Source organism: Octopus bimaculoides, chromosome 11 (assembly GCF_046866305.1).
Source record: "Octopus bimaculoides isolate indiv1 chromosome 11, ASM4686630v1, whole genome shotgun sequence".
NCBI lineage: Eukaryota > Metazoa > Mollusca > Cephalopoda > Octopoda > Octopodidae > Octopus > Octopus bimaculoides.
The window spans coordinates 43552287-43569223 of NC_142938.1; the positions used below are offsets into that span (position 1 = coordinate 43552287).

Consider the following 16937-nt stretch of genomic DNA (forward strand, 5'->3'; position numbering starts at 1 on the left):
ACCTGAGGTCAAATATAACAATAACAACAACAGGAAAAAACATGTAGAAGGGCATACCATGAAATTCTTGAAAGCATGACCCATTACCAAATTTATTCTAGACCTCTAGCATTCAGATTACTCTGTCAAATGCAATGCTTATTTATTCACACTGTTTTGAATTTTAACAAGGTTGAGGTTGCGTTGGTAGATAAAGATGGTTTGAGTTTCAATATACATGTGTGTGTAGATAAATGAAGAAATAGAAAAACCAGGAAGATAAAATGAGACAATTTATTCAACCCGTTAATGAGCATTAACACAGCAAAGCTGTAGAGATACATTTTGAAAGAAAGGCCAGAAGATATACACAATGGTTTCACATGCAATTGGTACATAATGATGATGTATGCTGGATAGAACAGGAACAACGTATGCACCAAAGAATACTGGAGGTTGCCTGTGAAATAAACTTGCTCTCTGTTGAAGATCCAAACTCAGTCATGCAAACCCAACTTCATGTAAGCATGAAGGCACGCTGGCAAAATACTGTTCCTCTAAATGGAAACCTTACTTGTCATTGTGGTTTTGTGGCATAAAGCAAAGTGCCATCCACTCAAGGAAACTTGTAGTAAATGATCCACAAGCAAACTGAGTCCTCAACTTGTTCCCTTTGCCAAAAGATTTACAAGGCAAGCCTCAAGAGACACATTTGTGTCCATAGAACATCATTACTACTTTATTTTCCTGAACCCTCATTTGTCATTCATGATGAGAGAATCCATCATATGTATGTATGCACACACACACACACACATATATATATTAATTAATTACTGGTGAAGGCCGGTTTATAGAGTTACCCTGAGTTTCTCACCATAAAAAGTGACACACATATATATGCATGTTAAATTTGATTATTATTTCAAAACTAGTTTAATAATAACAAATAAAGATTCAATGATGGTGTGACTCAATACTGAGTGTAGAGTAAAATTCATAGTAAAATTCAAGTTGCCCAGACTTCAGGTTTCACTTATTGGTTTCTTCAGCCGCTGGTTGAAAAAAAACTGTCAGGTATAATTTGAGATTTGAGTAAACTTCAATAATACACACAGACACACACACACTCACACACACGCACACGCACACACAAATATATATTATATATATATATATTTACATTATATATAAATTTATATGTGTGTGTGTGTGTGTGTTTCTGTGTGTGAATATATATATATATATATCTTATCTATAAAAGGCAAATTTTCTCTGTGTGTGTGTGTGTGTGTGTATGTTTAAAATTCATACATTTACACAATTCCAAATTTCTTGGATTAAAGAATCGGAATTAATATTCTAAATACAATAAGTTAGGTCACACCGTCATATTGTATTTAGAATATTAATTCCGATTCTTTAATCCAAGAAATTTGGAATTGTGTAAATGTATGAATTTTAAACATACACACACACACACACACAGAAAATCTGCCTTTTATAGATAAGATATATATATATATATATATATATATATATATATACAGTAGAAAGGGAAATAGAAAGTCCTTGGTACAGAATTATATATTTGAAAAACGAATAGAAATAGTTTTTTTGATAATTTTTCCACTTCAATAATTAGATGTAAACTTATAAACATCTAATTATTACAGTGTAAAAATTATCAGAAAAGCCATTTCTATTCATTTTTGCAAATATATATATAAACTGAACTAGAAAAGAAATAAAGTGATAGTATGCTGTCAACTTAATGTGATAGTCCCATGAAAGGGAAGAATGCTACTGTTTTTTAGCCTTAGGAAGCACCGTTTCCTGTTGGACTGGACACATTTCCTGTGTCCTTATGTTGTCAAAGTGGAGACAAGCACCTCCACCCCGAGACTAGTTTCAGAGTCATTGCTCATCATCAGTCTGGAGTAGCATGGCTTGCCAGCTGAATTTTTTTATTAGGACAATAAATGTCATACACAGATGGTATGATACAGGACAATACAAACAAAAAAAATGTTATAATGAGTTCGAATGATGCTTTGTTTGTTTGAAAAATTTTAATGAAATTTAATTTATAGTCTTTTTCCTTTTGGGGAGGGGATTATGCCCTGTTGCCTCAAAGGCCCAGTGACTACCCCTTTCCTTCTTATATATATATATATATATATATATATATATATATATATATATAGACAGACAGAGACAGAGAGGGATGGCTATAGAATCTAGTGTCTTCCATTATAGCTCTGGGTTACTTATTCTGATTCTTCTTCTATTAGTCCTTTTTGTGAAAATACTAAGTTATGGGTTGAGGAACATGAATACATTGACATACATGCATACACACACATATACATACATACGTACATACATACGTACATACATACATTTGAGTATTTTCTTTAAATGAAACTCAAAGAAAAACGTACTTACGTACATGCATACATACATGCACGACAGGCTTCCATACAGTTTCCGTCTACCAACGCACAAGGCATTGGTTGGATCAGGTCTATAATAGAAGACACTTGCCAAGTCTAACTGAACCTGAAACCTTGTATGTGTGTGTGTGAAAACAAATGCAGATTAATCGATAACCTTTTAAAGAATACACTAAAATATACTTTAGGATTCGAGAAATATTCATGTGAATGGAAACTGGAAGCTCTCAAAAGGAATTTTGGTTATGAGAAATTGATGAAAAAAATAAGATCGAAGTTATCTCCCCTTGTTTAGCGTATTGTTTTTGTTTCACAGACAATATGGCGGCTTACTGGTTCCATCGTAACCCACTGAAAGCTACAGCAGCTGTAACTTTCGAACTTCATGGCTCTACCACAGACCAAATAAGCAGGAAAATTATAAGGTTTGTGATTTCATCCGGGAAATATCAAACTTGTAGCTTATTTAAATGTTAACCAATTTTATAAATGGTTCTTACCTTACTGATTACGGAATATTTTTTTTTTAATCTCTAACAGGTTACACCCTTTCTTTAATGTCTTCTGTTAAACAAATTCTTAGTACACTCTTCCAGTTTATTCGCATCCTGATAAGACTTTTACAACTATTACTTTTAAATGTTTAACTCTACGACAGACAGAACTTAATGATTTGTCTTATGTAATGCTTCGAATGACTAATGTTTTGTTTTTATTAGAGATAATGTGATGGATTGCCAGAAACGATAGAGTGCGTTATAGTATATATTTAGTTTCTTCCATCAACGTTCTGAGTTCAAATCTTGCTTGTTCGTCTTTGTTTCCCACCCTTTCACTAATGAGGACGATAAATATGTACCAGGGTACCAGGCATATTCTGGGATTAGATTATTTTCCTGTAACGTCCCACTGCAAATCTTTCGTCTTCTGTCAGTATGAGATACTTTTAATTTTTTTTTTGTCGTTGAGATGGCCGAAACAGTGTCGATGATTAAAATTGTAGTTGAGTTTAGTTTTACATCTCATTCTTTCCTATTTAAAATCCCACCAGAGTTGCCCTAATCTTCCAGAGAGTCGATGGAATAAATGCCAACAAAATTACTTGTAGATTTAATCAACTACATGTCATTCTTCTGAACATTAGTCTGGTCAAAAAAGGATAAATAATAATTACTAGCGTATTGAAATCTATAATTCCTCCCCGCTTAACTGTTCTTTTCTCTTCATTGTTTATGTAGAAATCATTGTCAAAAGTTTGACAGCTTACGAAGTGTAATCATCTGAATTTAATTATTATATCGGGTATTTCCAAAATAGCTGAGCAAACAGTTTTTTCTTTTTATTAACTATCGTTCTTTCTTTTACATCGTTGATAATTATACTCGTGTATCTTTGTTTTATTCATTGATTCATTTATATTTGGACAGGATTCAGGAAAAATGGGGATAACATTAATGTCAGCTGACAAATTGTTAAATATAATTGAATACAGGTTCAGGGGCTATTGTGAGATGAGAGCGTGTGAAGTACTACGTAATTCTTAATACAATATGGATTTTTATTGAAATACATACATACATACATATGTGTGTATACACTCTCACATACGACTTCAGTTTTATCATGTGATTGTCCTACTGTTCATTATATATATGTGTGTGTGTGTGTGTATGTATGTATGTATGTATGATTTGTAAATAGTTAAGTCTATATCCGGATATAGAGTGACCAACGGTTTTGCATCCACAAAGGGCTTAGCCCTGTGAACGTCTCGTCAGACTCTAAAGTCTAAGGGTCTGACGAAACGTTCACGGGGCTAAGCCCTTTGTGGATGCGAAACCATTGGTCACTCTATATCCTGACATAGACCTAACTACTTATAAATACATTACTGCTCTATGCTCTAGAATGTGCTTCTTTTTCGGATACATGGTACATATATATATATATATATATATATATATATATATATATACACACACACACACGAGTGGCTGGACAAACGAAAGAAAAAGGCACTTAGCACAGTAGTTGTGTTCGTTCATTCATGCATATACACAAACATACTTTTGTTTGTGTTTATGTACAACCGTCTTAAGACAGGAGCCAGAAGGATCATGAATCCCTTGGGAGGTCAGGCAATTTCTTCACATTTCGATGTAGGGAAGAGGTCAACTTCTTTAATATAGCCCTGCCGAATCCATGAGCACATAAGAATTTGACAAGGTGAAGCAAAACTAGTTTCAGGTTCCAGGAAGGGTGTTTTCTCAAAATTAAAGTGGTGTACTTTTTCTTTGACTTAATCATGACCCTTGCAGATTGTCATGGATCCCTCGTTCACTCTCTGGGCTGCAAACCAATATGCTGTTGGGATCCTTGTATATATATATATATATATATCATCATCATCATCATCGTTTACCGTCCGCTTTCCATGCCAGCATGGGTTGGACGATTTGACTGAGGACTGGTGAAACCGGATGGCAACACCAGGCTCCAATCTAATTTGGCAGAGTTTCTACAACTGGATGCCCTTCCTAACGCCAACCACTCAGGGAGGCCAACCACTCAACGTATACAGCATTATAGATCCATTACAGCCAATCTAATCAATTAGTTTCACATTAGATACTAGGTTACATGGTTGTTATCTAATAGCTGCCTTCCCTGAAAAGCATTCCTAATTGATAACCCACTCTATTGACAAATATATGAATGCCTATTTTCCCTGACTTTTAGATACTTAGACAATGACTATATATATATATTCCCTTCTCTCTTTTAGTGGGCATGAGCACTTACAAACACATGTACATGACAGAAACTTCCACCTACCAAATTCAATGATATATCTATATATTGGCATTAGGAAGGGTAACCAGCTGTAGAAACCTTGCCACAAGAAACAATTGGAGTCAGGACAGCTCCTGTCAAACCATCCAACCCATGCCAACATAGAAAATGGATGTTAAACAACGATGATGATGATATATAGAGGCAATTATGCAGATAAACAAATTAAATATATTAAATATAACTACTTGAGTATGAGAGGTTGTTGAATGTGTAGAATGCATGATATGAAGAAGTGATACCTTGTGCTGACCATACTGATGGACCAGCAATTCAAGTTGACAGCAGTGTAGTTAGATAAAGGCACTCAAGGAAATGAAGAGTGAGAAAGTTGCTGGTCAATCTGGGATAATTGTGGAGATGCTCAAAATATTTGGTGAAGCAGAATACAGGATTACCATCTGGATAGTAAATCGAATCATACAAGAGGGTGCCATACACAATAACTAGTGTAGTAATATCATTGTAAACTGTGGCAAAGCAAAGGAAATGCCTTAGAGAGAAATAGTTACAGAAGAATTAAATTACTGGATCGGATAATGAAGGTCACAGAGAGAGTCATTGTACAACGGATTCATGATAGGGTAGATCTGGATGAGATGCAGTTTGGTTTTGTGCCTGGAAGAGGTACGAGAAATGCAATCTTCCTAGTGAGGCAACTACGGGAGAAATACTTTGCTAAGAATAAACCATTATTTCTGGCCTTTATTGGCCTGGAGAAGACTTTCTCTTGCTACCCAGAACTATCTTAGTTGTTAGTCATTTTTTATCCGTTAATATTGTTCTCCATGCCCACATGTTAGTGGCCAACCTTCTATCCAAATCACCAACTCCCATGCATTATGCCTGTTTTATCTCTTTACTCCACTCCTGCAGCCTACTCAAACATCTCTTCTTTCTCTCTCTTTTCTGTCCCTAACAACAGTATTGTTACTACCACACTGCTAGTATCCCTGTAGTTTCCCCAACTCATTCACCCCTTTACCTTCCTCTCCCACTTCCCCTACCTTTTTCCCCGCATACACTCTTGCAAAACCCCTATTTCTCCCACCCACTACTGCTCCTGCTACCTGAGGTGCCACCTACACACCTCATCACCACTGTCTATCTCTTTGGAGACACATCTAATTCATTCTCACTCTCTCTCCTAAATGATAGTAGCTATATAGCCTCTCTACAAGAACCTGCTCTATTCCAACCTCTTCTCTCACACCATCCAAGATTTGTTGACTTGTGAGCTACAGCATGAGCTCAATAATGCTGGTGGTATGAAAAAAGCACCCAGTACACACTGTAAAGTGGTTGGCATTAGGAAGGGCATCCAGCTGTAGAAACCATGTCAAAGCAGACACTGAAGTACGACGTAATTATTGATTCATTGAACCCTTGTCAAACTGTCCAACCTAAACTAGTAAATCATCATCATCATCATCATCTTTTAACGTCCGCTTTCCATGCTGGCATGGGTTGGATGGTTTGACTGAGGGCTGGCGAGCCAGAAGGCTGCACCAGTCTCCAATCTGATCTGGTAAAGTTTCTACTCCACTCTGAGAGTGTAATAGGTGCTTTTCTGTGCCACCGGCATGAGGTCCAGTCAGGTGGTACTGGCATTGGCCATGCTCAAATGGTGCTTTTTACGTGCTGTGCCAATCAGGCGGTACTGTCATCGGCCATGACAGCAATTTCACTTGCCTCAACAGGTCTTTGCAAGCATAGTTTATTGTCCAATGATGATGATGATAATTATGACATACACACATACATATGCATACATACATACATACATATGCATATACATCAATGGCATCACAGTCCTTTCTCACATACTGTCTCTTGATCCCAAACACTTCACACCTTTGATCCCCATGCTGCAAGACCTGCATAAATCTCTTCCTTTCTGCTTCACCCTCAGCTTAATATACCTATCACTTTGCTGCTCTTTTAACCACTTGGTAATACTCTCTACTACTACCTACATTCCAGCTTTCTCATGCCTATTTCTTAACCTTTTTTTGTTGGCATTCTGTCGCTTACGACGTCGAGGGTTCCAGTTGATCCGATCAACGGAACAGCCTGCTCGTGAAATTAACGTGCAAGTGGTTGAGCAATCCACACACGTGTACCCTTAACGTAGTTCTCAGGGATCTTCAGCATGACACAGTGTGACAAGGCTGACCCTTTGAATTACAGGCACAACAGAAACAGGAAGTAAGAGTGAGAGAAAGTTGTGGTGAAAGAGTACAGCAGGGTTCGCCACCATCCCCTGCCGGAGCCTCATGGAGCTTTAGGTGTTTTCACTCAATAAACACTCACAACGCCCGGTCTGGGAATCGAAACCCCAATCCTATGACCACGAGTCCGCTGCCCTAACCACTGGGCCATTGCGCCTCCACCTTAGCCTTTAATGCCCTATCAACTGTATCGTTCCATCACCATATAACTTTCGGCTTGGTCATGACTTTGCTCCAGCCACATGTATGTTTAGTGGCCCTGAGCAATTTACTTCATAAAAATTCCCAGTTTTCATCTACATTGTGGCTATCTAAGTCTACCTCCCTACAATTATATGCATCATTTAGTATTCTCTAATCTCTTTCCAATTGTAGGATCCTTTAGTTTCCATATCTTCCTTCTTCATGTCATCCTCTGTCTCTTTGTCTTCTTAGCTCTAACTCTGAAGTCTCTAACCACTAGTCTGTGTTGTGCAGTGCTGGGAATCGTTTTGTCATTTACACTAGATGTTCTGTGCTTTTTCCTGGTGAGAACGTAATTTGTCTGACTTGTGTGTATGGCAAATTTGTAGGTAATGAAGTGGTTGGCTGGTTTCCTAAAGTATGCAGATTGTTAGATTTGTTGTGTCACAGAACTCTAGGAACCATGTACCCTTCTTGTTTTTCTCCCTATATCCATTGCTTCCATATATAGATTAGATGAAATACTTTTGGGATATATTTGATCTGTAAAATATGTATCCACTGCTGTTTGCCATCAAGAAAAAAATTTGCTTCAGGCAATAGGTGTTATAAAAAAAAACCAACAGTCATTTCATAGCACCGTCCCATAAATGGTGAATGCATTTCTAACACTTGGCTATCATCAGTACCGTGTGTGTGTGTGTGTGTGTGTAAGGTGATCAAGGTAATTAGAGTATGAGACAGGATAATTTAAGCATAGACTAGACTTGGAAAATGTGACAGCAACATTTATCTCTATGCATATGCTCCTCATTTGGGACTGGTAGTTGAATAAAAGGACTGTTTTATAAAAGCCCTTTTACAGAACTTTCTTCATGGCTGGTGCCTTCAATGGACATGTTGGGCAACAACTTGATGATTTCTCTGATGTACATGAAGGCTATGGCTTTGGTCCTAGAGATCAGTGGGGAACAGAGTTCTTGGAATTATGCAATATAAATGACCTCATGATGTGCAACAGTAATTTCAAAAAACCAGTTAGTCACCTGATCACCTATCAAATTAACTACATTCTGACCAGAAAATGGGATTTGTAAATGCAAAGTATGTAAAACCCAACATAGGTTAGTTGCTAATGACTTCAGAATTAGAGCTCACAGACATAATCCAATCTGGAGAAGTTATGGAAGCTTATAAATCGAATTGGAGGGTCAAAAATTTGGAGAAGTATTGTTGAAACATTTGAAGGAAAGGAGATGATAGAGATGTATAACATATAGGAAATGTTCCTTTGGAAACACTTAGTGATAGCAACAGACCAAATCTAAGGCTGGTGCAAAGTTTCAGTTAGACCAAGGATGACATAGCGGTGGAACAGTGAAGTTAGACAGCCATTAAAGTGAAGAATCAGCTTTGGAAAAACTGGAAAATTGAAGGCAACAAAAAATCATATCAGGTAGCTAGAAGAGAAGTTAATTGACAGGTGTTCCTAGCAAAGGGAGAAGCAGAAAGTTAGAGTTAGCAGATCTACAGTGTGAGTCTCAGTGGTATGAGGTGTTCTGGATTGCATGACCGTGTATCAGAAAGAAACAAGATGTTGTGGGTAAGAAGTGTGTATTGATGTATAATGGTCTACTTATATTTAGTGACTCTGAAAAGAAAGAGTCATTGAAGCGCTTCTATGAAAGGATACTATATGTGGAGAATGCATGGAAAAAAGAGTCTTCCTAACGAGGACCCAACAGAGGTATCAGCAGTATGATAAAACTATTTAAGATATGAAGGTAGGGAAAGCCCCCTGGCCCATCAGGAATCTGCTGAGATGCTTAAAATATCTGTCAGAATAAGATGTGGCCAAGCTGACCAAATACATAATTAGGTTGTACAAGAAGGTGCTATGCCCAATGGCTAGTGTAGCAGCACTATTGTCAGTTGTTGCAAGGAAGAGCATCCATCTCTAAAACAATGCCTCAGTTACATATTCATCTAAGTCAGGCTAGCATGGGAAAGTATACATACAAACAAATGAATATATGAATGAATGGACACGCACACAAATTATATAATACATATGGTATTTACATTATTTACATTTGACGGATATTTGTCCTCATCTTGTTTGTTGTTAACACAACGTTTTGGCTGATATACCCTCCAGCCTTCGTCAGGTGTCTTGGGGAAATTTCGAACCTGGGTTCTCATTCCTAACGATGTTACTATTATATTATTATTATATATTATTATATCCATCCATACAGTTCACCATGGAAAAGGAACAGAACAATCAGCTGGCATTCCTGGACGTATTAATAACACGCACCGAGTATGGATTCAGGACATCCGTATATCGCAAGCCAACCTTCACTGGACGATACCTTAACTTCAATTCCCACCTTCCATACAGTGTAAAGAGAGGAATTGCTCAGTGCCTAAAACATCGAGCAAAGAATATAAGTAGCGATCGTGATACCCACCACGAAGAAATGATCAAGCTCAGTAACAATCTATTAAGAAACAACTACCCCAAGAACATACTATCTACTCCAATTATGAAGAAAAGAGAGGATGAAACCAATAAACTGTCTACAGTCTGTCTACCCTATGTGAAAGGCCTCTCCGAAAAGATACAAAAGATATGTGGCTCATATGACATCAGGGCAGTATTCAAGAGCAATACAACACTTCGCAAATATCTCCTTCGGGTAAAACCACCAACAGAAAAGAATATGACCAAAACCTGCGTGTACTCCATCCCATGCAGCTGTGGTAGGTTATACAAAGGCGAAACTTGTCGCCCCCTCAAAATAAGGGAAGAAGAACATCGCAAAGCTGTGACACGAGGAGATATTGATAAATCGGGTATAGCTGATCATGTATGGCAAAATGGAGACCACATCCCCCTGTGGGATGAAGTTAAAATAATAGACAGGGAACAACACTGGAAAATACGAAAACTAAAAGAAGCAGCACATATGCTAGGACACAACAACCTCCTAAGCAGACCGAGTGCAGATATTAATAGCATATGGGAACCGGTATTGAGGAAGGATAGAAAAATAATAGATTTATAAGCCCTAAAATTCACTCCATAATTGCCCATGGGCATATGGCGTAGTGATTAAGAGCGCGGGCTACTAACCCCAAGATTCCGAGTTCGATTCACGGCAGCGACCTGATTAATAATAATAATAATAATAATATAATAATAATATAATAATAGTAACATCGTTAGGAATGAGAACCCAGGTTCGAAATTTCTCCAAGACACCTGACGAAGGCTGGAGGGTATATCAGCCGAAACGTTGTGTTAACAGCAAACAAGATGAGGACAAATATCCGTCAAATGTAAATAATGTAAATAATTCCTCATCTCTTAAATATGGAACTATATGGTATTTACTTCAGTGCAATGTGATTTTAAATATAATGTAACCCTATATTTTTGTACCTAAGAATCAAAAATATACTTTGTCCTGTTATATAATGTGGCCTCTGAGTAAACTGATACTTATTGAAAAATTTTTACAAACTAGTATAATACTCAGTAAATTTTAAAACACAAAACATAAAGCAAATACTAAAACCAGCATGGTTCCTGTTATTACTAATGTTTGCTTAAAAGCTATTGAGGAAAAGCTATAGCACAGGTTAAGAGAAAGATTATTGCTCATAAGTAATCATTTTAAAATCCAGTAAACTGTTTTTTTCTAATGTCCTGTTGTTCTAAAATAGACAATTTTGTTTATTATTATATCCAGTATGTCATGTCAAAAAATGAGTGTTTTATGTTTCCAATCTAACTTGCTTCAAAATCATTCTGCTTTTTAGTTTTTATTATAAAACTATGAAAATGCACAATCAGAGGAAAACTTCTGATATAAAGAAGGTTTTTTTGTAGAATCTCAGACACCACTCACTTGAAAATTTGAAAGATTAACTAACAGCTATTGTTTCCATATTTTGACATTTTCTTTGCATGTAACTTACATCCAGCATTACTAAAAATAAATTCAACTTTTTTCTCATCTTGCATCTATTCAGCCTATTGTTTCAGCCTGTTCTTGGTAGAGAACCCATTCTCGTCTCATAGATAGCTTACAGACTGGCATCTTCTGCAGTTTGGCTTTGGTCTTCTCTATGAGATGGATGTCAGAGGTATGTAGGGGAAAAGGAAGCCTTAGTGATTGGGGGACAGAAGTTGACAACATCTGAAAAGATGATGAGAATGATAGCAGATAAGAGTGGAGTGCTAAAGATAAGGTATGGCAGGCCTAAGATAGATGTAGTTCACACGAGAGAAAGAGAAAGTTGGAGATATAAGAAAGGGTGATTAGTAGAAATTAATAGGAAGGGGTGATACTGAGAATGAGGCATGAATTTTAAAAGGAAGTGGTTTCAGCGGGTGTGGGAGTAAGAAGGACAAAGTATATGCATATTCTGCTCTCATGGTCATAGCATGTGAAAGCACATGGCTCAGTCATTAGAGCGTCGGGTTCACAGTCATTAGGTAGTGAGTTCAATTCCTGGATTGGGCTGTGTGTTATGTTCTTGAGGAAGACACTTTATGTCATGTTGCTCCAATTCACTCAGCTGTAGAAATGAGTTGTGATGTCACTGGTGCCAAGCTGTATCAGCCTTTCCCTTGGTTAACATCGGTGGCATGAAGAGGGGAGGCTGGTATGCATGGGCGATTGCTGGTCTTCCATAAACAACCTTACCCAAACTTGTGCCTTGGAGGGTAACTTTCTAAGTGCAATCTCATGGTCTTTCATGACTGAAGGGGGTCTTTACCCATTACCTTTGGTCTCATAAGATTACAACAGCTGAATAGTGTTCTAATTAGAAGACTAGAGGGATGGGTGTTGAAATGAAAGGTGAGAAAAGTTTGACTGGGACAGATTGGGTGCAAGTTCTACTGTGTGTATATAGATATACATTTTTAGGACCTCACTTTCATGAAGTTGAATGGGTCTTCTTGAGCACTGCAAATTGCCAGTCATCTCAGTTCTTTGTCATCCCTTCCATGACACACAAAGAATTTTTACTTTTTTCTTTTCTGCATGTCAAACATGGCCACTTCCCAAATGACAGTAGGATTTTATATCTTTTCTTACTGGTTAAGACTTTTGTCTTTGCTGAGTTTACTTTTAGATTCCTTGATTCTAGGTTTTGCCTCCACATATGGAACTCTTCCTCTAATTCTTTGACTGATTCATCTATTGGGACTAGGTGGTCAGCATAGAGAAATTCCTACAGACCACCAACCCTGAACATCTTTTAATTTGGAACCATTATTATTATCCTCTTCTTTCAATGTTGCTTCCATTTCTTGCCGGATGTCTTCCCAACACCTAGGGCAAAGAAACTCACTGTATACATTGGTAGGCCATTAAAATAAAGAGACCAGATTGTTCATTTACAAAGTCATGTGATAGAAAAAAAAGGAGAAGGTCTGGTCTGTATGTGCTGGAAAGTCCCAAAGAATTGTTACACTTTCTCCCTTGGTTACAGTCTCAGGGTGGTGCTTGTACCATTTGTCAGCAGTTTTGATTTCATAATGCTGGCATTAACCAGTGTAGTTATTGGCCAACTCTGTCATGGCTTAATTTATACTCTACCAGTGCTAAAACCTTACACTCAGAGATTAGGTGATCCACTGTTTCAATCTCATCATTGCAGTATCGGCACTTTGGGTTTACTCCATTTTTCATCACATTGGCTTAGTAGTTCCAAGTCAATAAGCTCTGATCTTGAGTAGCTAAAATAAAGCCTTCGCTCTCTGCTTTTAGCGCTGAGCTCTGTAGCCACTGATGAGTGTATTTCTGTTCTACATCAGCTTGTTTGCTACAGGTCACATATTTGCCATGCAGAGATTTTTGATCCCACCTACCAGCTAATTGTTCAAGCACTTTTTGCTTTGCCAAATCATTCTGGAATCAACTGTAATTGCCCTCATATGATGAGTTGTGATTTTTTATTTATTTGCTTATCTGTCATTAGTTCATTAGTCTTGAAACTTGGTAGTTAAGCACATTCCACTAATTAGTACCATGGAGACAGCCTGATTACCACTCTCTGCTATGGATGACACTTCCATAAAGGTTTCTTTTAATATGGTTTGGAGAATTACAATAAGAAAGAAGAAACTCAGAATCCAGCCCAGATGGACACCTATGTATATGCCAAATTGTTTGCTAAAGTTATTGAAAATATTCACCTTGCAGATATTCCCCTGTACATACCTTGCACTCTGTGTTTTTAATGACCATCAGACTACAGTGCATTGTACTTTGGACAAAGACTATCTCCAGATCACTAAATGTGAGGTCAAGTGGCTTGTTTTTAGCTTAGAGCTTGCTTATAGTTGTCTCCTTAAGACAGCATCAATAGAACTTTATCCTCATACAAGTCCAAACTGCTTCTCAGCTAAAACTTTTCTGAATCAGCTGTGCTAACTCTTTCTTCTATCTTTATCAAGGAGGTTCATCAATTTGATACCCTTCTTCCCAACTATCTAGATCAGTTACCTTTACTACAACTGTGAAGCTACATCTCTTCATGATATAGAGGTGTTAATTACCAAAACAAGTTCTTGCTGTTTACCAGGCAGTGTTTATGGTCTCCAATAGTTTTAGCATATATGCGTCCTTCTATTAAAGTGTAGTCAATAGCAGAGAGTGGTAATGAGGCTGTCTCCATGGTACTAATTAGTGAAATGTGCTTAGCTACCAAGTATTTAGACTAATGACCTAATGACAGCTAAGTAAATAAAAGAAAAACACAACTTGTCATGTGAGGGTAATTACAGTTGATTCCAAAATGGTCTCTTTTTACTTACCATAATAATGATAATCTTTTCTACTAAAGGCAATGGGCCTGGAATTTGTGGGGAGGGGGATAGTAAATTACATCGACCCCAGTACTCAACTGGTACTTATTTTATTGACCCTGAAAGGATGAAAGGCAAAGTTGACCTCAGCAGAATTTGAACTCAGAATGTGAAGACTGATGAAATGCTGCTATTTTGCCCGGTGTGCTGACGATTCTACCAGCTTACCACCTTAATGATAATAATAATAACAATGACAACAATAAATGGTTTTGTTGAGTAGAGAGAGAGAGAGTGCATAGTTTTTCCAGGGCTATATTTGGTTATAAATTAAAAGACATATATTCTATCAATACTGTATTGATATAAATAAAATCAATTGTTTGGCATTCTGTTGTTAAATACATCAGCTGAAAGATGGTCTATGTCATTGACTTTAGGGGTGAGGAAATGTGAGTCATCACATTCATAGTTTTTCCAAAAGTATCTGCAGAGTAAGTGAAATATCTTCGAACTAGAATTGAACTTGAATTGCTTTTTTTATAAACTAGTCAGCGGATGAAGAACAGTGTAGATGATCCCTTTTATTAAAAGAATATCATATGCTGAACAATTTCTTTATGGTTGAAGCCCTGGTTAAATGCTTGCAATGGAGCATACATTGCTAACAGTATCTAAGGGCTAAGTTGGGTTGCCTAGAATTTCCTCCTATATTACAGCATTTATCACTGTTAGGAGAAGTAACAATCTTTTTAATACCAACTCTCCTTAGTTTTCTTGTTTTAAAATGATTTAAGTCAAAACCTTCCATCAAAATTTAATTGTTAATTTATGTTCCAAACACCAACATAATAACAACAGTAAAGCTATTTCAATAAATTCTTCGTTATTTGAAACAAAAGCAGTGTATTCTAACAATATGGAAGCAAAAAGTTGATTCAGTTAACATTCAATTTGAATTCTTGCTCATAAAGGAATAGATGTACCAGGAAGGACTTCCAGAAAAAATGCTTCTGAAAAGATAAAAGCTCAGCGGAATGTTTATTACAGAGTTTTAAAGTTTTATACATTGTTGGAGCAACAGTTTAGTTTTTGTAATTTGTCACCTTTGAATATTTTACTGGTGTTTGTAAAGGAAGACAGTGAGCTAACAGAATTATTTGAGCATCAGAAAAATTGCTTTGTAGCACCTATTCGAGCTTTTGCATTCTGGGTTCAAATCCCACTGTGGTCAACTTTGCCTTTCATTTTTCTGGGTTGATAAAATAAAGTACTAGTCAAATTCTGGAGTTGATGGTGTCAATTAACCTCTTCCTTTAATATTACTTACCTTGTACCTAAATCAGAAGCAAGAGGAAAGTTTGTGATTGGAAGGAAAACAAACTAAATGACAGTTAGTTCTACAAGAATGAAGTTGTAATATCAAAGACTGTGTTATATGTTTAATGAGTTGGGGGTGTTGATGCCAATCAAGTATGTCATATAGTAACCATTACTTTTCAAATTTTACTCACTTGGCATTTCTTTCAGCTAATTCTAGCATGTTATATTTCAGTGATTTACGAATGACCAGGAATAATTTACTGGATCTTCTCACTGATCCTGGCCATGATAAGACAACAATTATCAAAGCATACACTGAATATTTTGCCTTCTTGCAAGGTCTTTATCAGAACTATGAAGGCCAATCTGAAAACAAGCTGCAAAAAGCTATCTACTTTAAATGGACAAACACACTCAAAGGGAAGATACCCGTGTAAGTTATTTTTTATTAATTCTGTTTCAATTTTTTCTTGTTTTGTATATATTTCTCTTTCCTTTGAATTATTATTGTTTTTATCATACTCTCATCCTTCACTCTTGTGACAATAATAAAGTGATCTTTTTTATTGTTATTGTAAGTGTTGCTACTGGTTAAAAGAGCACAGTATTTTAATAGAATTTTAATTTCAGTATAGCTGAAGCTCTTAGCTTCTGTCATATTTGTGTAATATATCTGAGGTGCTTTAAAATACGTCTTATGCTTCAATGGGTAATGGCAGTTCAGTTAAGGCGGTCTGCTTCCTAGGCAACTGAATTGAAAATGTTTCTTCCCTTACCATCTAATAATGCATCCCAGAGATAGTTCTTTCTCTTTACAGAGACATATCGTGACCATTGGGAAGATTCAACATATACACATTCTCAAGAAGAGCAATTTCTCTAACCCAGACAGCTATTGTCCTATTGCTCACACATTCACATATGCATGCATGCACACACACACTCTCACACACACACACACACACACACACACACACACACACACATATACTTACATAAAGTGAGCAGAGCAGCTAGGTAGCAGAAGGAAGAAAGAGAAAGAATCAAATATTTCCTTATAGGCTTTTATATATCAGATTTTTT

General features: G+C 36.8%; 1 protein-coding gene across 1 annotated transcript in view; it reads left to right on the forward strand.

Moving 5' to 3' along the window:
• The first annotated feature begins 2710 nt into the window (after positions 1-2710).
• Positions 2711-16937, forward strand: part of LOC106880323 (BRO1 domain-containing protein BROX) — a 42960-nt gene continuing 28733 nt past the window's right edge. The window contains exons 1-2 of the mRNA XM_014930200.3: positions 2711-2860; positions 16087-16287. Of these exons, the coding sequence (XP_014785686.1) occupies positions 2757-2860; positions 16087-16287 (305 nt within the window). The 5' untranslated portion in view covers positions 2711-2756. The remainder of the gene's footprint in view (positions 2861-16086; positions 16288-16937) is intronic.